Genomic DNA, 24,960 nt, shown 5'->3' with positions numbered 1-24,960 from the left:
TGGCATCAATCCAAGAATTTCCTGATTTATGTTTTTCTTTCTTTTTTCTTTTGGAGGGTGATACATGAATTTCTTGGAAGCCTGGCTGCACTAGAATGCATTGCACATGGTTGTTGGTTGATGACTGCACCGAAGGAATTGGATTTTCTCCGGTCAAATATGGTGCCTGCCAGTACCAGCAGAAAGGTCTTCCAAGTACTCTGCTCCCTACTTCCAGGAAGCTGCCATTTTTTCCCCACGGCTTCTGGTCCAGTTCCAAGCAGGATCCTGCTTCTTTCCACTGCACCCATGACAGCACTACTCCATCTCAAACAAGCCGACACTCAACAACTGGACATCAGATCGGTTCAAAAAAAAAACAACAACTGGACATCAGCACGCGCCTGATTATTGAACTTGAACAATAACCTAATACTACCATTAGCACGTTACACGTAGGACGGTGTGTCGCATATCATAGTTTATAGAGTTGTAGCATGCCTATTTATTTGTATATATGTATGTACAAGGATGAGATCACTCTATTGCCCTCCCAGCTCCCCAGGCAAAGCTGCAGCTGCAAGCCTGCAACTAGCTGATGCGAGACAGTGGTGACCACGCACCGACGAGCAACGAGTGAGACCTCTGCATCAACGACCAACCGCGAGCCAAGCGACGACCGACACTAGCTAGCTGGTAGCAACCAAGCAGGATGGCAGCGCATCACCTCCTCCTGCTGCTCGCCGCGCTGCTCCCGGCGGCGGCAACGGCAGACCCCGACGCCGTGCAGGACTACTGCGTGCCGGACGCCGGCGGGCGCGGGCGGCCGCTGGAGCTGGCGCTGCTGCCGTCGTACCCGTGCCGGAGCCCCGGCAACCTGACGGCGGCCGACTTCGCGTTCGCCGGCGTGCGCGCCGCGGGCAACTTCTCCGCGGACACGGGCTTCGCGGGGGTGTCCGTCACGCCCGCGCAGTTCCCGGCGCTGCACACCCTGGGCGTCTCCTTCGCCCGCGCCGACCTCTCCGCGGCGGGCGGGGTGAACCCTCCGCACTACCACCCGCGCGCCACCGAGACGGCGCTCGTCCTGGCGGGCCGCGTCTACGCGGGCTTCGTCGACTCCGGCGGCCGCATCTTCGCCAAGGTGCTCGAGAAAGGGGAGGTCATGGTGTTCCCCAGGGCCATGGTGCACTTCCAGATGAACGTCGGCGACGAGCCGGCCACCGTGTACGGCACGTTCAACAGCGAGAACCCCGGCATCGTGCGCATCCCGGCCACCGTGTTCGGGTCCGGGATCAGCGCCGGCGTCCTCGAGAGGGCCTTCGGGCTCTCCCCGGCGGAGCTCCGCCGGCTCGAGAAGAGGTTCGGCCCGCCCAAGACCAAGCTGTCCGAGATGGACGATTAATTAGTTAGTTATAATCAGCTGGTGAGGGTGATCAGATCAGCCATTGTGGCGGTGCATGATTAATTACTATTTTACGGTAGACTTTGTGAATTGGAGTACATTTCTTTTGAATTGTTAATGTAATAGTGATGTAGTATGATATGAATTATTAGGCGGTGGTTGTGGTGTGTCGATATTGTGATATAGACTTGAATGATTAGAGCCTTTTGATTTGGAGGAGGTGTATGTTGCTACAGATGGGCAGTTAGGTGTCACATTCGATCGAGTGTCAAGGGTCTATGACATGTTTATCCTAAACAAATTGGTAAAGAAGATCGACTTTAGTTTGTTGTGGATCATAATTTCTCTGCGCATGCCAAAGTTTGATCAAGCAGAAAGTGCAACTGGTGGTGCTTGGTAAAGTTACTGCACGTACACCTTCATTGAATAGTGTTACACTAGTCCAATCAAAAAATAATTAATTGTACCCAAGGAATAGCTTAAATGGCCAAAGGAGGTGGTTATACAATACACAAATGTACTCAAACCTGGTATGTTTGACGACCTATGTCTCAGTATATTCCTTTCGTAAATACGGCAATTTTTCTTTCTGTGGCGATGTGCAATGTCTATTTATGCACTTTAATAAATATCAGATATTCTCCTGTAGGCATCTATAAGGGTGAGAGTGCAGCATCTATTTGACTATTTTCTAAAAGAGTTAAATACACCAGCGGTCCTCGAACTTGTCCTGAGGTACCACTTAGGTCCATGAACTTGCAAAATCAAAATCTAGGACCCTGAACTTGTTAAGTTGTGCCACTTAGGTCCATACCTTTGGACATGACGCCACGTGGCATGAATATATGCAAAAAAACCCTCCAAAATTGCTATCTTCTACCTTCACCCCCCTCCCGTTCTCTCTCTTTCTCTCTCCCGACGCCTCCCCTGCTTCCTCCGCCAGTGCGTGGAGCTCGCTGCCGCCCCCTGCCTCGTCGCCTTCCACTGGAGCTCGCGGCCGCCGCCGCCCCCTGGAGCTCGTGGCCGCCGCCCCTAGAGCTTGCGGACTCCGCGCTCGCCGCCGCCCCTAGAGTTCGCGGTCACCACGCCGCGGCCCCAGTGCGCGCCCTGAACGGGCGCCGCCCGTCCTCGGCCGGCGCTGCCGGCTTCATGGAGATGGACCCGCCACCACGCCGTCGACGCAGATGGCGCGGTACCACGGGCGGGCCTCGTCCACGTGCTCGTAGGCGTCGCGGAGATGGACCCGCCGTCGGGGCTCCTCCCTGCTCGAGCTCCATGCCGTCCCTCAACACCTCGAGCTCCGCGGCTCCGCGCCGCTAAGCAGGCCCCGCCTCCGCGGCTCCGGACCGCGACGGTGGCTGCGGCACCGTACCTCGTCCTCGTACCGCAGGGGCCGCCGCGCCATGCCCTGCCCTCCACGCCGTGCCCTGACCACCCTCGCCGCCGCACCGTGCTGTGCGCTGCTGGGTGGCCGTGGAGGCCGGCGCGCGGCGTGTGGTGGCAGCCCTGCCTCCTCAGTCCTCACTATCTCTCTCTCAAGGATGTGAATGTAGAAGATAATAAAACTTCACGATTTTTTTGCAAATATTCATGCCCCTTGAAAGGGTATGGACCTAAATGGCACAACTTAACAAGTTCAGGGTGCCAAATTTCGATTTTGCAAGTTTGTAAACCCAAGTGGCACCTGGGGACAAGTTCGAGGGCTGCTGGTGTATTTAACTCTTTCAAAAATAAATGATTAGCCATGATTATTAGTATATAACAATGATAAACACAAGAATTTCATGTGCCGTTTTGCCGCTTACAGCATCAAAAATGTTGGACATAACAGTCCCGGCAATCGCTTACAGCATCAAGAATTTCATGTGCCGTTTTGCAGGGGAGGGCTGCTGGAGCTCCGCAGGGTGCGCGGGTACAAGAGGATTTCAAGCAGAAGTAAGGACGTTGGGAGCCAAGACGCATCGTTCTGAGACATGCATTTTGGCAAGAACAAATAATTATGCAGCAAGTTCCTGCCTAACATCTGGCACATGGTCTAAGGTATAATGGCCAAGCCTTCCAGTCCGATAGAGATTGAGCAGTTTCAAAGCTATAGATTTGCCCACATCCTCACTTGATTCGGTGGAAACTTTGAAAGCCTCCTGTAAGGATACGAACTGGCAGTCTATTAATCTTCTGAGTTCATCTTCCTTTACAAGATCGACCTTAAAAGATGATATAGTCTCAAAAAGCACTTGGCGCACAGCCTTCACGACGAAATCCTGCAAATTTACAATAAGGCTGCTAATACAACTTCAAATCTTTCGAACAACAATTTTAAATCTTTCTCATGGAAGAATTCAACCATTAGAAATATGACAATTTGCTTGTATTAGCAGCGAGAAGCTGCACAAACAATTAAACTAGGATGCAAGTTACAGTACATTCAACTCTTTGACACACTCACCTGAGTATGATCTGAAACATATTGCCTTTTCTTGTTGTGGCTCCTGGAGGTATTTGCATTATCATTAGAACTGCTACCCCCTTCTTCATTTAGGTTCTCCCATCTCCTATATTCCTCTCTCGAGTTCACAACTGCAAGAAGAAACTGTGCAATATCATACTCATCTAACAAGGATCCCGTGATTGCTCCTGCAATAGTGTGCATGCATCAGATAATAATAAGTGCTCCCCACGCCCCCACCCCCCATCCCAACATATAAGGCGTGCACACATTTCAAGATTGAAACCATTGTAATTTTGAGCAGCAATTACACTCATGTAATGTAAATTTTGTTTTTAAAAAACAATAACATTGGATTGGCATTTAAAAGTACTTTCCTATGGTTATGATTTTGTTGCTACAAACATTCATGCCTTAATTTTGGGATGGAGGGAGTAGGTGAAATTAAGCCAGAATCTTCGAAGTATTGGTACCTGTCAAAGCTAGTCTGGAACCAGAATCATCATTTGCAAATCTCGGAGATAGAACACCAGGAGTGTCTAACACATATATATTCAGGTGACTAGCAACCTTGTAGATCAATAAGCCTTGTAAGATATAAAAGTCATTTGACTATCAGAAAGATGGTTGCTAAGCCAAAAACATGTTGAACTAGCGGCTTCTAGCACACACTGGGACCCGAAACATCATATGCACTGTTGCCATTTCTACAATAACTATGCTTCAGTTTCGTTGTTCTTTTCATGACAAATTGGACTATTGGTTGATGCAGACAGTACTGTAGCAATGAACTTGTAATGGCATGATATATTACCATCTTGAAAAGCAACATTTTAATTTCACACTTCCTACAACATACTAGATGAGTTCTTCAAATTACCTTGTATCCACTTATGTCTCTAGTTTCTCCAGGATGGCTGCTCACAATCGCATGCTTAAGCTTTCCCTTCTCTGGACAGGCAACAATCATTAGGATGATGGGATATCATGGTCAGAACTAAAGCAAAGCAGATGCAACACAAATAACAGGGCAGGAGCAACAAGAAGTCTGCATGTATCACCAGCCGCTCCAATCCTCCCAATTTGATGCATGGCATTAACGATGGCTGACTTCCCAACATTAGGAATTCCAACCAGGAGGACCGTTCCCGTGCAATCGTTCTCGCCACGCTTGATCTCTCTGATCCTCGACCGCACAACATTCAACAGCCAAGTGACAGTAAAATATGCTAGCGCGATCATACATGAACACCTATGGTAGAATAAAAATCAACTACCCCTATCCAACTGTTAAAATCTATCTACTACTGAGCATGTGAGATAAGCTAGTGAGAAGCGGCAATGCCTACCTCCTTGATGCTTTCCCCGCTGTGCGAATTGACCGCGATGCACGGGCACGTTCTCTGCTTCTTCATGTACGCCATCCACTTCTGCACCACAACGAGCAACACTCGTACATCAGAATCTAGAGTCAGCCATCAAATTTCCCCCAAAAGTGCAGCGCGGGGCTGGGCCCGATTTACCTCGGTCTCGGACGGGTCAGCCAGGTCGGCCTTGTTGAGCACGACGACCCGGCGTCCATCGGGCTCCAGGGGCCCGCGGCGGCGGAGAGGCTCGAACGCCGAGGAGGCGGGTACGCGCGCGTCGCGGACCTCGAGGACGAGGTCAACTAGGGAGAGGCGGGTGCGTATGGCGCGCTCGGCCGCGGCCATATGGCGCCCGTACCAGGCGCCAGAGAGCCCACGCACGGCCGCACCCAGGCGGCGCGACGCGGCCGCCGCCATCGGAGACGACGAGGAACAAGCGTGGAGACGGTGGGAGGCGACCAGTTGGGACCCCACTCAGCAACCTCTTTGGGAGAGCTCCGGCTCCGGCTTCTGACGGCTTCAGTCGGAGCCCTGCCAAACGAGGTGGTGGCGAGCGGCTCCAGGGGAGAAGCCCCCGAAATCCCGCTGAGAGGAGGAGCGGCTCCAGGTGAGGAGCGGGAATTGGGGAGGCCGCTGGGGCAACCGCGTCCAGCTCCGCGCGCGCGGCGCCGTCCCCGGCGGACTCCAGCGCCGGCGGCCCCGCCGGCCTCCCACAGCAACAGCCCCGGCGAAGTCCCGCGGCGGCGGCGGCGGTTCTGGCCTTCTGGGGGAGGAGGAGAGCCGCGCTCGGGCGGGCCGACCGGGCGAGGGAGCCCGCGGGTGAAAACGGGGGACAAAACGGGATGCAAAGTGAAAACGGAGGTCTACAGGTGGGCCGGCGCAGCGGGTCGTTGGATCCTTCTTCGACGCTTTAGATTGGGCCAGATTGACCCCATGTTTCACCGTGACCTCCTCGCGCGTGACGCTGCCTCTTCCCGCGCTCCGCTGCTCGCGACGCCTGGCGGTCTCGCCCGCCGCTGCTCCTTGGCTAGCTCGGCCGTCGCTCCTCGGGAAGCCAAGGCGGCTGCTGCGCGGAAGGCCAGGCGGCGGCGGACGCGGCCGGCGGCGTGAGGAGGAGCGGCCGGCGGCGGGAAGCCAAGTACTAGCGGCCGGTTGCGCGGAAGGCCGAGCGCGGCAGGCGGCGCGAGGCGGATTAGGAGCCTGATAGGGGCCGGCCACGGGAAGCCGAGCAGTAGTAGTAGATGGGGCGGTGCGCACGCAACCAGCCGAGCACGGCAGGCGGCGCGAGGCGGAATAGCTGCCGGCCACGGGAAGCTGAGCGGCAGCCGCACCTGAGGCGGCGCTTGCGCGGGAGACGAAGCAGCTGTGGGAGCCCGAGGCGTGGCGCGTGGGGGCGGTGGCCGGCGGCGCTGAAGGCCGAGCGGCGCTCGCGATGGGGATGGATGCCTGGATCCAGCCGAATGGATAACGGAAGGAGGATCGAAAGAAAAAAATAATGAAATAGAAAGAAATAGACTTCTTTTTTATGGATTGACCTCTTTTTATACGAGGAGTGATTCCTTTAAAATTACTCTAATAATATAAGAAGACAATGATTATTACCTAATCAATATTTCTATTTATTTATTTTATTTTATTTTTCACATGATTTAAAATTTAATTTTAGTGCAAACATAAAATTTAGCATGCAGCACAAACACATCTAATAGGCAAGGGTATATTGGACATTTGACCACTCCAATCTATTTATGAAAGATAGGGTGGAGTTATTTTGTCAAATATTTTCCAAAATAGTTTCAGCAAAAGTCACCCACCGGAGGAGCCGGACTCCCGGCAAACAGACCTAAGAAACCGTCGATTTTGTGGCTGATTTTTGCTTGCGTAGTGGAGCCCTGCTCAACGTGGTAGATCTTGACGTCGGCGTGACGGATCCCAAGTCCCAACTGCAGCACGGTGGATCCCGCGGCAGCATCGTGGATCTCGAGTTCTCGACTAGTGGCGGCAAAGTGGTGAAGGCTCACATGCGGCCCGGGACGGTAAAGGTGCGAAGGGGAGCCTGGGATTGGGGAGGTGCACGGTAGGGACCGGAGCTTGGGGCTGGGGCGGGGCAGCGAGTAGGAGCGCGCGACAGTGCCGGGGAGCGAGGCCGGGCCAAACTGTGGGGTGGGCGGAGGGTCGGGGACTCGGGGTCAGGTAGCCACCGAGCAGGGGAGTCGGCGGGACGTCGGGGTTGGGGAGAGTTAGGGGAGAGAAGGCAAAACGGCATAACATGGGCTGAGTGTTGGACACGGCAGCTCTTGGACTTTTTGTCTGTGGCCCGGCTCGTTTCGGCTCATGAGCCAGCTCGAGCTAGCTCGTTAAATGATCTGAGCTAAAATCTTGGCTTGAATTGATGGCATTTTCTAACAGAGCGAGCCATTAACGGCTCGAGCCGAGCGAGTTAACGAGTCTAAGGGCAGGGGCACTGGAGATGGCGGTGGCGGGCAGTCGTGCTTAGCGCATGTTGATGGGCTTTTGTTGAATCCTTCGCCACCAGGAGGTTCTGCCTTGTGGCAGCGGTGGTGGTCAGCAGGTGCCCAAAATGGTGAGGCTGGCGGTGGTGAGACTTGTGGTGCTTGCTTGCTGAGGTAGATAGATTTTTTGCAGTGGTGATGATGTGGTCGTGCTAGAGCAATGAGCAAAAGCTTTACCTGGCTATTATGCCGGTGTCAGCAACGACAACGCCATTGGGTGTCATTTTCCTCCCTTGAGGCGTTAACTGTGATGCTTGCTGCAAAATCAAGGATCTTCTAGATGAAAACTTTATTCCGGCTCTACGGTTGGGCGATGACGGCGTCATCGACGTCGTGTCCTTGAAGGCAACGCCTTGGAAATCCTTTAACTCGACGTTCATTATTACCAATGGCGGGGTCTGTTGTGTGAGAGATAGAGATATGTATTCTAAGTCCAACATCAAGTTTCTAAGCAGACAAATATGAAAGACTGAAGATGAATCAAGATGATGCAAGATCGATTATGGACGAAGAAGAAGAACGAAACTTAGTCTTTAATTTTTTTTCTTTGTCTTAAGAGTTTTCCTTCTTGTGTTTTTGAGCTCCTCATTGGTGAGGATTAGAACCTAAGAACTTTTTGTAACCTTTGGCTGTATATATCCATAATGTGGATATAGAAGGTCGGATTCTATCTGATAGTGATCGGGTGCTCTAGCCTAAGAGGGGGAGGGGGTGAATTAGGCACTAATTAAAACTTAGACCTATGGCTCCAACTAGTTTGCACAAACCTTAAACTAAAACAAGCTATCGAGATGTGCAACTAGGTTGTTCTAGTGTGAAACCCCTATCCCAAAAGAGTTATGCACCATATAGCATTTCCTAACAAGAAACTACTCTTATGAAAGTAAAGGCACAAAGGTTGCAAGTAATAAATACGGAAGCTTAAAGAGCGGGATAGGAGATAGCAAACTCTTGATGCGGGTGTTTATCCCGTGGTTCGGTTAGCCACAAAGGCACACCTACATCCACGTTGTTGTAGCACTCACTAAGAGTATTGCTACTCGACCACCAAGTCTCTTCCGTGAACACAATCACGGTCACCTTGGCCCCGGGTTCCACTAAGGAGCTTCTCCACAAAGGATGGGGGTCTCCACGTCCCCCGCACAAAGATGTCGTTGCCGCTCCACACCAAGTCGGAGGGTCAATGACGTTGCCGGCGAGCTTCACGCTCCAAGGTGCCGGCGCACCAAGCTCTTGTTTTGGTTCACTAGAGAACCACAGCACAAAGGCTCAAGGCCTTGCAATCACACTCACTAAGAGCTAACCTTTACACAACACTCTCAAAGTGTGTTAAGGGCTAAGGATATGATCTTGATGCTTTTGTATGGCTTGGAGATGTTCTTGGGTGTGTGTGGGATGTCCAGCAACTCCAGCAAGCTTCAAATGGCCGGGGTGAGACGTATATATAGGCCACCAAGTCTTGTAGCCGTTGCTCCAACGGTCAGCTGAAAATCTGCATATCACCGGAAGAACCGATGCCTCTGGCTGAGGTAGCGTCGGTTCTTCCGGTCACTCATAAGTCATAACCCGAAGTAGCCTTTGAACTCCTGACAGCTGATGCAGTGATCACCGGTTGAACCGATGCTTTGTACCGATGCGTCACCGGTTCATCCGGTGCTTAAGAATCTTCTCCTGGGCGCTGACGTCATTGCACCGACGCAATACTCCGATGCACCGTCGGTTGAACCGGTGCTGAAGAATCTTCTCCTGGACTCTTGACATCGTCTCTGGAACATAGGACACCCAATGCACCGATGCCCCTTTTTGATCCGTCGGTTCATCCGGTGCCCATAAGCTGACTTGGCTTTGATTCCCTTCTGCCATGATATCGGTTCTTCCGACAACCATCGGATGCACCGATGCTTCATGCGTCGGTTCTTTCGGTACTTCAGACCGAAGAGCGGAACCCCCGTAGGTGCGGCCCTTCGGGCCTTACTACGCCTATCTTTTCTTTCTCTTTGTCATCACTTGAACCTGAAAGTCTGAGAATGGTCATCTTAACAATCATATTAGTCCAAGTGTTGTGTTGTCATTCGATCACCAAAATCACTCGAAATGGCATAAATAGTGACATGTTCCTTACACTATCCTTAATCTTTAAAAAAAATAGCACTATATGTTGGCAACGGCGAAACGGAGGGGATCAAAGAAAAATTCAGTGACTGCGGGAGTAACTTATATATTGTTATTATTTCTCTCTCTCTACAGGAGCAACAATCATGCACAACGACGTGTCGCTAGCATCATATCCTCACTTCACTGCGCTACAAGAGTCATTTTACACCCCAAAACTAAATTCGATCACTCGTCCCCGAACAGCAGCGACTTGAAGATGGTGTCGGCCATGCCGTCGGCGACGGGGAAGAGGTGGCCGGCGGTGGGCAGCTCGTGGTAGCGCACCCACGGCAGCCGCTGGCTGATGTAGCGCGACAGCCCCACGGGCACGATGAGGTCCTCGGCGCCGTGCCACAGGTGCACCCTGCCCTCGCCGCCCGGGAACGGGTCCTCCAGCTCCAGCGGGCTCCAGCTCCACTTGCCGAACCCGACCGTCATGTCGCGGTGCAGGCTCTCGTGCTCCCCCTGCTGCCGCGCCTGGTACTGCACGCCGCCGCCGCCGCCGTCGCAGATGACAAAAAACAAGCAAGATCGTCGATGAGCAACATTGTCCGGCTGGGGAATGCGAGACGTATGGTAGGTAGAGGATCGGATCGGTAAGTTTGCATTGCTTACGGCGTAGGTCCTGGAGGCGAGCTTGGGGATGACGGCCCTGTCCTCCCTGGAGAAGATGGCGGGGTTGAAGGAGATGACGCTGGACGCCGGGAACAGCTTCTGGGTGTTCCACCAGTAGGTGAGCCAGGGCGCGTGGTGCGCCACGCCCACGGCCCACTTGTCCTGCGCCACCTGCACGTTCCAGGCGTCCAGGGTCACGTTCGCCGGGAACCCGGACCACCAGAAGTTGCCCACGGGGCCAAGGATGGCAACCCCCGAGAGCCTGCAACAATGCAAGATTCAGCCCACGGTGATCAAACAACGATCACATCTATCAATATCATCTGTAAGACCGATCGACCAGAGCAATCATTTTTTTTCCCGCGACCATGCCTGAGCGCCAAAGCAAGCATTTGTACCTGTGCGGGATGTGCTTGAGGCAGCTCCACATGATCTCGCCGCCCATGGAGAAGCCGGTGAGGTAGAACTTGGGGCCGAGCTCCAGGGCGTCGGCGAGCTGCTCGATGTCCAAGGCGATGCTCTTCTCCGTCCTCGCCGGGTGCGGGTCGCTCTCGCCATACCCAGGCCGGTCGAACGAGAGCAGGTAGATCCCCAGCTCCTGCGCCAGCTCCTGTCACATTTCGTTCAGTCCAGTTCATCAGTTCGTCAGATAGCAGCAGCAACATTCCATGGCACTCATCCTCAAGCAAGTCGATCGCATACCGGCGAGACCCGGAGCACGTCGTATCTGCAGGAATCGAAGCCGTGCACGAAGATGATCTTGTGCTTGGCCTCCTCCCTGGGCACGCCGGACTCGTAGTAGGCCAGGTGCCGGCCGTCCTGGAGCTTGACCCTCGGCGACGTCACCGGAGGCCCGCCGGGCGTGCCGGGGATCTTGGGAGGCGGGGCCTGCAGCTGCCGGTACGCCAGCGCCAGCAGCAGCAGGAACGCGAGGCGCGGGAGCCGCCTGGCGATGCCGCCTGCGGACAGAGATCACAAGTCAGCATCGATCGCGTCACGCTTACACCCTGGAATTAATCCGTCGAAACAACTAATACTAGCCTTTGTGGAGAAAAATAATGGGTGAAAAAGACATTATATATAATCATCTTTAGTAAAAGTCAGCGGTTACGTTCGTTCTGCGTATAGTAGAGTAGTAGACCGATGTTTGGCCTGCCAATGTGCAGCTTTTATATTAGGTACATGGCCGGTTCTGATTTTTTGGTGGCCGAGTGCGGAAAAAGAAATGAGACTCTCATTCATCATAAAAATATTATAAAATAATATTGAAAATTTTATTATTGTTAACGAATATATAGCTGTATATTAAAATTTATTGGCACTTATAAATTGACAGACTTGTTAGCATAGCAATTTTTAAAGATCCGACATGGTCCGCACAGGCCCTGGCCCACAGCCCTGACTATGACTAGGTGTGCTCGTGCCGTCCGTCGCAATAGGTTTGTATAAGTGTTGGCTGAAAGTTGCTACTGTGCTTCTAGTCTTAGGCCGCGTTTAGTTTCGCATCCAAAAATTTTTGGATGTCAAATCAGCACTTTGACCGGATGTCGGGAGGATTTTTCGGACACTAATTAAAAAACTAATTTCAGAACTCACTTGGAAACCACGAGACGAATCTTTTGAGGCCTTTGACCGCGTCATTAGCACATGTGGGTTACTGTAGCACTTATGGCTAATCATGCACTAATTAGGCTTAAAAGATTCGTCTCGTCATGTACATCCAAACTGTGTAATTAGTTTTGTTATTTAATTACATTTAGTGCTTCATACATGTGTTTAAAGGGGAGGTGAAAATTTTTGGGAACTAAACGCGCCCTTACATAAAAACAGAATATCCAAGAACAACAGGATAGCAAGCTTCAAGTAAACGACATCCTGCCGCCGGTTTAAATTATTGGTATCTTGTCGGTCGCGTTTACTTTAGGGTAAACGCACGCATGTCGATCACATGCAGGATACCAATAATTTAAACCGGCGGCTTGCAATGGACGGTCGCGTCCTGCATCCATGATCCATCCACGCAATGAATGGGCTTTTATACCAACGGTCAACCGCCACCATGACGCTGCAACCCGACCACGACAGCGAGTGCGTGTTTTCTTCCAGTTACAGCAATTGAAAACGAAACTGTCGTTGACAGTGCAAAAACAACTGGTCCGGAATGCTGCTCTTAACATCCAGACTCGAATGGGTTATTAGAAGGTACTATATAGTCAATTAGCTATCCTAAAGAAAATGTTGCAAGTTGGGATTGTATACATACGCCTCCGCCTTTTCAACCGCCAGGGAAGCTGTGTGTGTGTGTGTGTGTGTGTGTGTGTGTGTGTGTGTGTGTGTGTGTGTGTGTGTGTGTGTGTGTGTGTGTGTGTGTGTGTGTGTGTGTGTGTGTTCTCTTGGAACAGTTGTGTAACGTGGTTCAGAATTCAGATACACCCAGATTATGGAAAACATATTCGACCCAAATCATGCTGCTTTTTTTTTTCCTCTATCGGATACGCAAAGACACATTCAACCCAGATCATGCCGACTTTTCTTTTTTTTTTCCCAAATCATGCCATTTGTGATAAATGTGGCGCCGACGGGTACACTTCACATATCTTATTAATCTTGATGCCATGGCGGCGATCTCCACTTGGCCGCCCGAGAAGGACAGCAACAGCGCGGCTGAAAGCAACCGGGATGAATATGTTTTGTTGGGGCGAGCTAGCGCGCGGAATTGAAGTGTCCTTTTCCATCTCCAGGGGATCGAATCAGCAGCAACACAGAAGGTCCAGCTCCATGACGCTTGCAAATGAGCGTGCCAATCACGCCGTGTCTTTACTACTAGTATGCATGAAGCAGTACCGACTAAGAGTAAATATTATGACAGACTACAATTTTACATGGAGGAGAGAGAAGAGAGAAGAAAGTAAGCGTTTCATCAGCCGCCGGCTGAAGCGGGTGCATGCATTTTGCTGGTGGGCCTGCATGCAGCTAGCCGCCCGCTTGCAGCTCGCAGCGAGCACAATAGCAGGCACATGAACATGCATGTAGCCGGCAGGTCGGCGGGATTATTAAACTTGCTCTAAAATAACATGTAGCTAGCTAGCGTCTTCCATGGAAGATATCTTTCAAACAGAGACAAGACTGATGCCGAGGTAAGGTAACAATATTCTTTGCTCTAGCAACTAGCAAGTAACTTGCAGGATTAATTATATTTATTTATTGATTACGCTAAAAGTTCGTAAACAACAAAGGCCATTCTGTTCATTGTCAAGCGGCGGTTGACGCTCTGCACAAGGCGAGCTTTTAGCGTTGTCAAAGCGAGCGAGCAAGGGGGGGGGGGGGGGGATAATGGTGTGTTTTCGATGAGAAAGAGATCAAGGCGTGCCCGGAAGCTGGGTCGTCCAGTCCTTCTCACTATCTTCAACGCTCGGGAAGGATGGCTGAGACCGTGTGGGACGGAGTGCAACTAGCTGTAGACTGTAGAAAAAATGGGCTAGCTAGAACAGTCCACCTCGAAGAAAGCTAGCGCGGTGGCCGGGCGGGCATACGGCAGCGCGTCGCTTTCGGAGCCCCGCGCGAATCGGCGTGTTCCGGCCGGAAGCCCGAAGTTCACCGTATCCGGCGGCCGGCCGCCGCCGCCGGAGCGCCGCCCGTCCGTCCCTAGCAACAGTGCCCACGTACTACGACACTAGCTGCCCACAGTATTTACTCGCTCGCTCGCTAACTAGCTTGCTGCCTTCCGAGCTCGGACACGGCCGCGCGGATGATGGATCGCCGGTCACGTGCCCCACGCGGGCTGTCCGCACACATCGGGGTTGACGCCCGAATTGGGCAAGGCGACGGCGGCCAACGACAACGAGCGGCTGCGCCGTGCTGTGCATCGGGTCGATCGACGACTCGACGTCGTCGTCGGCCGCGCGTTACGTCCGGACAAGGATCACGGCCCCCGGCAATGGCCCCGGAGAGGTGGAGCGGAGCAGCAGTCGCGCCCGTGACTAACGTGTCTGTCAGATGTTATTAGTTATTACCCTCGCCACCCGCGGAGTTCTAGCTAGGCCGGCCGGCCGGCTCCGACGAGCTCCTTGCTCGGGTGGTGGCCGGAAGGATTGCTAGTTCCTCGCGACCGATCCCCTCCCTCACCCTTGTTCGTACGTGGTCTACCGGCGAGTGAATCTCCAAAAAGAACAAGGAAGGAACGCTACGCGAAGGAAGGAGAGGCGGCGTACCGGAGTCGGAGGCCTTGGTCGCCGTCGGCTTCCTGCCGGCGTCAGCAGCCATGGTCGTCGGCTTCCTTTAGCTTCCTGCGCGCTCTCTGGGTGCTCGCTCGGTCGTGTCTCCGGCTGGCTGGGGGATCGGAGGGCGATGAGACGAGAGGCCGGGGCGCGCGCCGCTATATATAAAGCTAAGCCAAGCCACCCCGCCTCCGCGGCCCTGCTCGCTGGCTCTGTCTCACTGTCTGTCGCGGTCGCGCCTGCATCGATCTGCCCAGCTTTTTCTATTAACCGCGCGCGCGACACGGACGGAGTCACGGAGCTAGCGTGCGCCGCGCGCAGCGCATCTTCTCGGCCGTGTCGTGCTCGGTGCGTCGCCAGGGCGAGGCGGCTGCGGCTGCGGCGAGGCCGCACGCGACCGGTCGGACCCGGTCGTGGTCCGGGACCATGTGTCTGCCGGGAAGCAGCCGCCCGCAGGGAAGGCCGGGCCGGGGTCCAAGTCCAAGTGAAAAAGGGAAAGTGTCCCGACGAAACACACGCGCCGCAGCCGGGTCCCGGCTCCCGCCCGGCGGCGGCTTTCGCAGCTGCAGCCCCGGGCCGCGCGCCGGGAACCTGGGGGAGGCCATGACGGTGGGTCGGTGGCCGACGGAAACGAACGGAGCGGAGCGTGGAGTTTCTGGCAGGTTGCCCGCCCATGTGGGGGGTACGTGCGGGGCCGGATCGGATCCGAGGGCGGAGGACCGAGCGAGCGACGCGCCGACCGCCGAGCATTGAAGCGAGCAGGGAAGGGGCAGTCCATCGGCCGGTGAGCGGTGGTGCGTGCACGAGTAAATGGAGCCACGTACTATGGGCTGTGGCCAGAGGTGGCTCCAGCGGTCGACGGATTGTCTCCGGCGCGCAGCCAAGGATAGATCCACGAGGGGCAGAGAGCAGATGGGGCAACGGTGCACCACGCACTAAGGGCTTGTTTGGATGGAATCCTGAGCTAAATTACCTGGCCAGCAGGGTTGCCTGTGAGCTGCCTGAGATTCATTTGGTTGCAGTCCTAGCCTGGAAGAAGCTGCCTGTGTTGGCTGTCTGGCCGCCAGGCCGACGAAATCGGTCGCATGGCTCCTCTTCCTATCTACCTGGATCATATAATGACAAGACAACTCTTTTTTTATTCCTCATCAGTCTACGAGGCATTGGTTCCAGGACTCCAACCAAATGCATTGCTCACAGGCAGGTCTAGAGCTCAGGCAATTCTTCGAGGACTCCAACCAAACAAGCCCTAAGAGCAAGTATTACGAGCGGCTCCAAACAGGCAAGATCTTACCTGAAAGAGAGAGGGAGAGGGGAGAGCGGACTCTTCGCATGACACTCTTTTTGCTAGCCCCATTTGGCACACCTTCATGGGCAGGTACCAAACAGATATTTTTGCTAGCAGATTCATCCACGAAACACTTGGTAAAGTTATTTCCAGCTTACACTGGGCAGGAGAAGTTGGAAATCATAACTTTGCTCAGCTTCTCCCGCAGGCCCACGGTTCACCAAACAATTTTGAATACAGTTTCAACTTCATCAGAGAAGCTGCTTCAGGAGCCGTTTTAGGAGAAGCTAAAGCTATGCTAAACGGGATCGAAATGCACTGTTTCGCCTATGCTGAAGCATTCAATGATCGAAAGCCTGAACCGAGTGTATTTATTAGCTTTCTCCGCTTATATCCTTTCACGTTGCACAGAGCATTCAGTGATAGATGGGATCCGCTACTTTGTGTGGGTAATTCGGCGCTACTTGGCCGGCATAATCATAAGCCTTGTTCCATACCACGGTTCCATTTAGGGAGTGATTATATTTTTCTTTTATCATCACGTTTTGGTTTCCCAGAAAGTGAGAATTAAAGAAAGCTTGCGGTCTCGTTCCCTGGACCTCTAAAAAATTTGGTAGCCGGTGAAACTTCAAACTTTGCGTCCAGTACACGTTAGAAGGAAAGACAAGTCGATCATCTTTTACGGTTAACTTTTACCTTGGCAGGAAAGAGACGTACAACTGCTATCTTCCTTATGAGAATGTTTTATTTTTAAATTTAAATTATAAGAATGTAGATTATACAGTGTCTGAATCACTATGGGAAAACAGAAAATACACTTGCGACGAAAGTTCCCGACGGACAATCTTCAGGGAACTCAACTAGGGGGACCTTAAGTCGGGAGCATTTCGTGTTCCTAGGAGTTCTTCAAGATACACTCGATATTCTGATATATTCCCTAAAGTTTTATGGTGCACTCAGCAAAATTTTAGGCACACAGGAATAACTTGCTGACCGTAGTTGCAGCGCTCACGGTGGCGGAGACGGAGATGTTTCCCTATAATTGGACAATTGGGAGCATTATTTATGCCAGGCAAAAAGGCAACCGTTTTTTGTTGGTGGCCAGCAAGTGAATTTGTACTATTCAGATTTTGTATGAATTTTTTTGCTGATTTCTATAATCACAATGGGATCCAAGGACCCTCTAAATTGTACAGTGCACACTTATATTTTCTAAAAGAAACATAAGTGATCTTGAGATTGAATAAGTTAACATAAGTATCTCGCCAGTCGACATTGACGGGCACATTATCCACTACTAAATACTGACGCCATCAATTTCTAAAATAAATTTAAAAATGCTAATACCCTACTTTGAGTTTAGGATTCGAATTCGGACGGTAGATTCTAACATGAAGACCTAACCGAGCTAAGATCAGTTCTCATAGTGCACTAGTTTCTATCTTAAAACTTCTTTTTTAAACAAAGTTCTGTCACAAAATTAATATCGCGATGGCGGTCAATGAAATAATGTACCACGGTGGTTCTTGAAAACCTAGGGTCGTACATATATACCTACTAGGTTTAGACTTTAGAGAATTAATATGCATTCTTTGACTTAATGTGACAGACGACCCGCCGAGTTAAAGCACTTAATTAAGCGTAACCGCCATCATCTGAACGTATCAGGCGTATTAGCTTAATTAAGTGTAACTTGACAGGTTGCTTTTTACCCACAGACCGATCCAAACACACCAGAAGTCTCGCACGATGGCGAGCGCAGCCGGTACCAGCATGATAAAATATTATAAAAATAGTAAATAATATAAAGGTTTTTAGAAAACACATTTAAATTTAAAACTTACAAAAGAAAAGATAGCAACGGAAGAGAACCTAACTTACAGAGTATTTTTACTAGAGAATAAATAAACAACTAAATAAGTCGAGAACTACCGAGACGTGAAGATAAGGCGTCACATCGAGCCCACCGATGTGAAGCCTAGTTAGCTCTTATACCTGAAATAGGGTAAACAACAAACCCTGAGCAATTAATACTCAGCAAGACTTACCCAACCAGTGTATATAACTTAACCCACCTACCTAGACATGCAAGGCCTTTAGCTGGTGGCTTATTTTACAAAAAACAGCGACTAAAGTAATTCCTTAATTTCCATATTTTTAGCTCCAGGTTCTATATAAATTTACTCTAATATAATATTTGCACGAATCAACTATATCAAACATGGTGGTGCAATCAATAATAATTCAATGTTTTCATCATCATAGATATATAAATATACTCATTATCCCATCATAATACTACGATGCGACGCAGTGATCAAGGTGCTCATATCCGAGAGCGACTAACGGCGAATCGATCCGATTTAACCTTGCAATGTGGACCTAATCAACACAGCACGCGTATGCCCCGTCGGACCACACGCACCAACATTTCCCATCCCCGCCTCGAACTACAGAACAGCCCCACCTGCATATAGTCAGCCGAGCCCTACGATAGACCACCAAAAGTAAACATATGCATCCCGATTCTCCGCGGCCACTCGACTCGCCCTAAGGGGTGGGTAGAAGTTCTATACTTTCGAAGCAAGACAGTACTCGGCTTACCGGTTTCGACTACCTCCTACTTCCGATATGCGGTTAGTACAATTCAAACATGATCAGTATGGCCAACAACGGTACAGTCCTTAACCGACCCAGACGGGATTATGACACCCAGGAACCCTGTCCTGTTGCCATACCTAGATATCCTCATCATTCCCATCTGGTCTCAATTTTCATATCAATTTCAACAACTCTGGTACTGTGGATAAGTATATAACCTATATCTCGCGAGTAACCGGAAATTACTCGACTTCTAAATATCTTATATCTCGCGAGTGCAAGAAGTCACTCGACTTCTATCGAGAACTATTAAGCATAGCATTTCTATCGTCCTATACATGCTAGTATAAACTCAAGGAAACCTAGGGATCATGCAACTAGGGTTTCAACCAATTTCTATACGTAATGCATAAGTAATAGATATATATATATAGGTGTCATAATTTAAATTAATAGGATGTGCACCGGGGCTTGCCTTCGGGCTGCTGCTCGACACTGGGCTCAGCTGGGCCCTGGGCCGGGTGCTCACAATTCTCCTGCTGAACTTGCCACCGCTGCTCCTGTGGCCCGGCGATCACCTCGTACACGGCTCCTTCGGTGGCGGCGTCTATACGTATGCATATGATATGAGAATGCATGCAGTATGATTTGTAACTTTAAAACAAGCCTAAACTGTATACACGCACCACTACTCGAGACAACCCGACGGCCAAAATTCTGCAAAACCCGGAATATCCGGAATTCAATCCGGAACATTCGGAATTTCCGGAGTATCCAGATTAATGCCCGGAGTATCCGGACTCCCAAGTCCGGAGTTTCCGGGCCTATATCCGGAGCTTTCCCCGGAGTGTTCCAAATCCGGAGTATCCAGGCTTATACCCGGAGTCTCCGAGTTTCTTACCGTTTTCGCCCCCTAAAACTGAAATCTTGATTTCCAGGAAAACCAACATATAAAAATCGAAACCCTTCTAGACCCTAGTAGAGTGATTCATAAGAAGATGATTGACCCAAAAGAAATCGCTTAACACATCCTAAAACGATCAATCCATTTAGCCCTAACTTGGGTACCTTGAGTAAGCTTCCCTTGCAAGAAAACTCGAAAACGAAATCACCCCAAGGTGGAATACCTGGAGAAGATGATCCTCCGCGTCGATTTGAGCTTCTTTGGCCTTGGAAATGGATTTGGAGGGAAAGATTTGGAGTTTAGGGTTAAGGAGAGAGGGAGAGCTCGTGGAGGAGTGAGGAAGAGAGAAAAAACTGATGTTTTACCGTTTGGAAACAGTAGAAAGACCCTAACACGTGATATAGGATTTCAAGTCCGGACTATCCGGAAGAATATCCGGAGTATCCGGGTAAATCCGGAATTTCCGGATTCAAACTCGGAGTATCCGGGTTTTCCCAGGCTCCAGAAAATTGGACTGAACTTGAGTCGATTTTGTTGACTCGATTTGTACCCGAAGGATTAGGTCTCTAATTAACTAGTTAAGCTTGTGATTAATCTTGACTATAGGTGATTAACACCTGGGTTGTTACACTTAATTAATGATAGAATGGGAGTATATTTCGTGAAAATATATTGGTTCTAGATTCATGAAAATCATGTGACAACTTTTCAAACGTCCTTGCTAAATTCCTTCTTTTGGGGACCTGCTAAATTGCTTTTGCTAACTTAAAATTAACAAGGATTTATGAGGTGGCTAAAGGAGAGAAGAGTTCTAGTTATAGTAATATTAAAAAGAGAAAGAGATGTGGATGCGATCATCATACATATTATCGTATCTTAAAATAATCTAAAGGACTATCTATTTATTTTTCCACAATTTTGTAATCCGTGAAATCATAAATTCTTTCTAGTTGCATCTATATCCATTAGTCAAGATCAAGTGCACCTCTTTGTTGTCATGGATGAAAAGAGGGTGAAATGTGAGGTACAATGCAATTTTTTTCTAGAACATGTGATTTCTTTTTTTTTTGAAAAGAAGAACATGTGATTTCTTAACCTAGAACTTTAATTTCTCTAATTTTCTGCTTGGACTGCAACATGATAAATATATCAGATTTTTGTTTAAAAAATCTATCAATAGACAAATAAAATTGCCAATAGTCACTTATATCGACCCATTCCTTTTCAGGGCAAAGGTAATCTCGACATCTTCCTGTTAAGGTGTATACGTGATCGATGGTAGAAATTTGGATGGTATAAAAATAAATTGACAGAGTAAGCACTAGTAAAATACAAAAAGAAAGTTCTCAGAAAAAGGGAAATGAATATGCGCTAGTTCAATGCAAACACAACAAAGCCATAAATGTAACATTTATACGTTAAAATATTCTGTCAACATTATAATTTAAGCAGTAAAAAACTTAACGAGTAAAATACACTACTACCAGAACGAGTAAAATACACTACTACCAGTCCTCAAACATGGCTCAAAGTGCTATATAGATTCCCAAACTTTTAAGTACACCTTTAGATCTCCGAACTTGCTAATGGTACCATATAGCTCCAAATTGATCTTTTGGTATCTAGCCCTTGAACTTGGGTTATACGTTATATCTACATTAATTAGAGCTAACTTAATTTGAATTGGACGTACATCGTAAAGTGAGTCTTAGTTGTTATTTCTTTCTTTGGCAAGAGAGTTTGTCAACATACCTTGATATTATTGACGAATTCACCATAAATATCTTTTACGATGGATTCGTCAATTACCAATGAAAAAATACTAAATGTAAATGTAAGGAATATTGAGTCGGAAATTCAAACCTGATGTACAAGTTCTAAGAAGGCAAAGGTCTCAAAAGATTGTCCAAACAGTAGACCAAGATCTGGTAACCCTTTATCACACATGCTGAATCGTCCGCCGGGTGGAGCACCTTATCAGCTAGCAATCAGAGTATGACAGCCCCCGACACGAACACAAACGGACCCGGACGAGACGACTATGCTCTGCGTCCATGGGCCGACTGATGAGGACATTTATGATTCATCCAATCGCAGCGGGCCCTCGCCACCCTCTGGCCACCGTCTCGGCGGCGGCGTCATCTCCGGTCCGCCTCCACCACCCACCCCACACTAGCGACGTCGAGCTCCTCCGCTCTAAATCGTGTCATACTAATCATTCCCTGACCACCGGCAACACAGCCCACGGCGTCTTGGCCATCTTGCCCGGCCCGGCTGCCATTGCAACCCACCACCGCTGCCGGACTTCCCTACACCTCGCCCTGCATCCTATTCTAAGATCGGCGGCGGCCATCGTGAGGGACCGAAACTGGCGACCAGAGGGGGGTGAATGAGAGCCGATCAAAATTTCTTCCGAAATCTGAAACGTCAGCCTATGTCCCAAAATCACCGCAAGCCCTCGAACCTAGGTCAACGAGAATAGCTATGGACAAGCTACCTCGAAGCAGAAGACCCAGGTCGCAGCGCGGAAGTAAAGCGAGTCGAAACGCAGAACTGGACTGCACAGACCGGTCAGACCGGTCGGGCTTGGAATTCAAACTCCAGACCGGTCAGACCGGTTACTCAGACCAGTCAGACTGGTCGATCCCAGACAGCCCGCCAACAAAGCTCCAAATGTCAAATCTTGAGTAAATGAAGTCCAAATCCAACCAAACTTGGAGGAAAGCTTCGTAACTACCCCGTGAACATATCCCCAAAAGATCTCACCCAAAAGATTCACGGATCGAGAGAAATCGAGGAAAGATCAAAGAGGATTGGGGTTTTCTCAAGAACACAAAATTGCCAATTCGTGAGAACTCATGATTCCAGGGGGTTTGGCACTAGGCTATATGCATAGGAATCGTTCCAAAGAGTTCATCAAACCACGAAATCAAGGGTTGTTCTCCTCCAAAGAAAGAACACACTAAAAGAGGAGAATTGAACCCAAAACGCAAGAGAGAAGGGGAGGACGAGATGCTCAGCACACACAAGTGAATTGCAAACAAATTTCATCCATTAATTCTCAGAGGAATTCACCTATACAATAGCTTGAGCCATCCGCCCATCATCCACCCACTAGATTGAAGAGAATAGTTATAATCTAAACTCTCTTTGCGTTGGAGTCCTTGGCCCTAACCTAGAGCAGGGGCAAGGAGAAGGAAAAACACAGAGAAAACAAAAGACTCAGCCAGCCACGGGCTGGTGGGGGGTATTTATACCCGGCTGCTGCGGCCAGACCGGTCCAGGGGACCGGTCAGACCGGTCGGGTCAGCAGCACCCCGCTGTACAGCCTCGATCGACGGCGGAGATTCTTTCTTCGACTCGAAGTCTTTGCTGCGATGCCGCCACGTCGACGAAGATCCGGTCCGCGGTTTTGGAGGGTCCGCAAAACCCGGGTAGGTGGCCGGCTTTGAGAAAACCGCCAGAACCTCACGCGCGGGAAGATTCCCGCCTCCACGCCATGGCCCTAGACGCCATTCCCGCCTCGACCTTCTGACGGCCCTAGACGCCGCCGGACGCCCGTCACCTCCTCGCCCGCAGTGAGGCCCTAGACGCCGTCGACGCCCGTCGCCTCCGTCAGTCCCGAGACCGACGCTCGTGCCTCCACGACTTGACGTCTTCAATCGCCGTCCGCCTCCTTGGTTTTGTGGCGCAAACCAAGAAACCCGCCTTCCGTCACCGCTTGCGCCCTCGATCCAGGAGTGGACGCCACAGCTGCCACCCGGTCCGAGCTCCGGTCCCGGCTGCCCTTCACCGCCGTCCACCGCTCGGTCCATCGGCCACAGCACCTCCACGGCAGCTCCCCGCCGACACTCGACGCCCGTGTATCTGCAATCCAAAGACCAAGCGCACGATCACACCGCACAGTTGACAATTCACTCATCACAGGCAGGGTAGAGTACTCACATTCCTCAATCTCCCCATTGATGAGTGCATTGTCAACACACCACAAACGAACCAAGAGAAGTGAAACCAGAGAAGAACAAAGAAGCACAAAAGAGAAGAACTCAAGCATGTGACGAAAAGCTCAGAAAGGCAAGAACAGTCACTTACTCATGCAAAGATCGATCCCCTAAGACAAGGGCAAAGGCTCGATGCAATCGATCAAAAGCCAAAACATGACTCCTCAAAGACAGAGGTAACGCTCGACGCAGTCATGCAAGAAGCAGAGGGAAAACGAGGAAATCAGGAGCCAAAACCAAAGCAGAAACTCCCCAAGCGAAGTTTTTCCCTCTCACAAGTGCAACTCTCCCAAAATGATGCACTCTCAAAGCCCTGTGCACAACAAGTTTTTCAAAAATCAAACAAGTCTCTCCCTTATTCGATCACTTCTCCCAAAATTCTCCCCCTTGTTGGCACATGCACACATCAAGCCTAAAAAGACCTAAACCTCCTCCTAAAGCAGAAACTCCCCCTGAACAGATGCTATGCAATGAATGTAATGCAGGAGGTGTAAGTGAAAGCATTCAGGGATACAAGGATATGAGCAACATCTAGTCACAAGCACGTGTGCATCCATAAACAGGGCCTGCATCTAGCTCAACAGGGTATACCAAATCAGTATAGAGCTAGGCAAGTTCAGGTTTAGGAGAAATAAAGGCATCACCCATGATCTAGCACTAACAAGTAAGGAATAGAAAGCAGTGCTAATCATACTCATACAAGGTGATCCAAACCAGCCAAAGCATGTTGCACACATTCATTTTTCAACCAAATTTATATCAAGCAATTCTTAATGCCAGGGGTTGAAAGCTTGTCATGCTTTACTTAGCAACGAGGCCAAGCCTATGCCAAGAGATAATCAGAAGCTTAAGGCACTCGTTTCAGTCATGCACAGCCTTGCTCGGGTTCTCACAAGTGCAAAGTGAGCCGTCCCGAAAGCTCGATCAGTGCGACAAGCAATCCCACCAGGATCTTTTCAATCCATTTCAAGAACAGTTCAAGCAAATTTATCAGATTTAGATCATTTCAAGTATGAATTGCTGAACGAAAAGCCACACTAGCATGAATAAGATAGCAAAGCATATCAACACGCCCTAACATGCTAGTAGCCAAGACAGGGTGATCATGTTTTCATATTTTCAAATCAAAATAGCTTAACTCAGATGATGTCATATACACAATGGAGCAAGCTATACATGATCAAGTTTATCAACTCACACTAGCAAGCACTAGAAAATCATATCAATATATACAAGAATGCTAGTGCAAGTGAGACAATGCAAAATGCAGACATGTACAATGCTTATGCACAATGCAACTACCAATCCTAGAAAACAAAAGGAAGAGCAAACAAGACCTACAAAGCTAACCAAAGAAAAGTCAGCGACCAAAAGGGGTAACAAACCCCAAGCTCCCCTCGCAGGCGAGCACAGGTGTTCTGCTCTAGCGGTTTGGTGAGGATATCTGCGGTTTGCCTCTCTGAAGGGACATGG

The 24,960-nt window shown here is 50.0% G+C and overlaps 3 protein-coding genes across 6 annotated transcripts; 1 reads left to right on the top strand and 2 right to left on the bottom strand.

Moving 5' to 3' along the window:
* Positions 1-391: 391 nt before the first annotated feature.
* Positions 392-1,719, top strand: LOC120703535 (germin-like protein 2-4). Of its 2 annotated transcripts, XM_039987657.1 has the most exons (2): positions 392-1,182; positions 1,231-1,719. In XM_039987657.1, exons 1-2 carry the CDS (start codon positions 692-694, stop codon positions 1,379-1,381), a joined length of 642 nt encoding a protein of 213 aa, XP_039843591.1. In that variant the 5' UTR covers positions 392-691; the 3' UTR covers positions 1,382-1,719. The 2 variants fall into 2 exon arrangements, with proteins under 2 accessions (XP_039843591.1, XP_039843588.1); XM_039987654.1 differs by having other exon boundaries at positions 407-1,616.
* A 1,376-nt stretch (positions 1,720-3,095) lies between these two features.
* On the bottom strand, positions 3,096-6,670 carry LOC120703522 (DAR GTPase 2, mitochondrial-like). Of its 3 annotated transcripts, none has more exons than XM_039987637.1 (7): positions 5,351-6,653; positions 5,177-5,257; positions 4,889-5,036; positions 4,708-4,778; positions 4,301-4,397; positions 3,828-3,958; positions 3,096-3,642 (listed from the first exon to the last, which is right to left on the bottom strand). In XM_039987637.1, the coding sequence occupies exons 1-7, from the start codon at positions 5,609-5,611 to the stop codon at positions 3,379-3,381; spliced, it is 1,053 nt and encodes a 350-aa protein (XP_039843571.1). In that variant the 5' UTR covers positions 5,612-6,653; the 3' UTR covers positions 3,096-3,378. The 3 variants fall into 3 exon arrangements, with proteins under 3 accessions (XP_039843571.1, XP_039843569.1, XP_039843580.1); XM_039987635.1 differs by having other exon boundaries at positions 3,104-3,642; positions 3,828-4,015; positions 5,351-6,644; XM_039987646.1 differs by having other exon boundaries at positions 3,318-3,661; positions 3,828-4,015; positions 5,351-6,670.
* A 3,215-nt stretch (positions 6,671-9,885) lies between these two features.
* Positions 9,886-14,857, bottom strand: LOC120703514. The gene is made up of 5 exons (XM_039987624.1): positions 14,688-14,857; positions 11,179-11,435; positions 10,875-11,086; positions 10,477-10,738; positions 9,886-10,344 (listed from the first exon to the last, which is right to left on the bottom strand). Exons 1-5 carry the CDS (start codon positions 14,737-14,739, stop codon positions 10,048-10,050), a joined length of 1,080 nt encoding a protein of 359 aa, XP_039843558.1. The 5' UTR covers positions 14,740-14,857; the 3' UTR covers positions 9,886-10,047.
* Between the last annotated feature and the right edge of the window lie 10,103 nt (positions 14,858-24,960).

This window comes from Panicum virgatum, chromosome 1K (genome assembly GCF_016808335.1).
Source record: "Panicum virgatum strain AP13 chromosome 1K, P.virgatum_v5, whole genome shotgun sequence".
Lineage (NCBI taxonomy): Eukaryota > Viridiplantae > Streptophyta > Magnoliopsida > Poales > Poaceae > Panicum > Panicum virgatum.
This window is presented reverse-complemented; position numbering and strand designations above follow the sequence as displayed.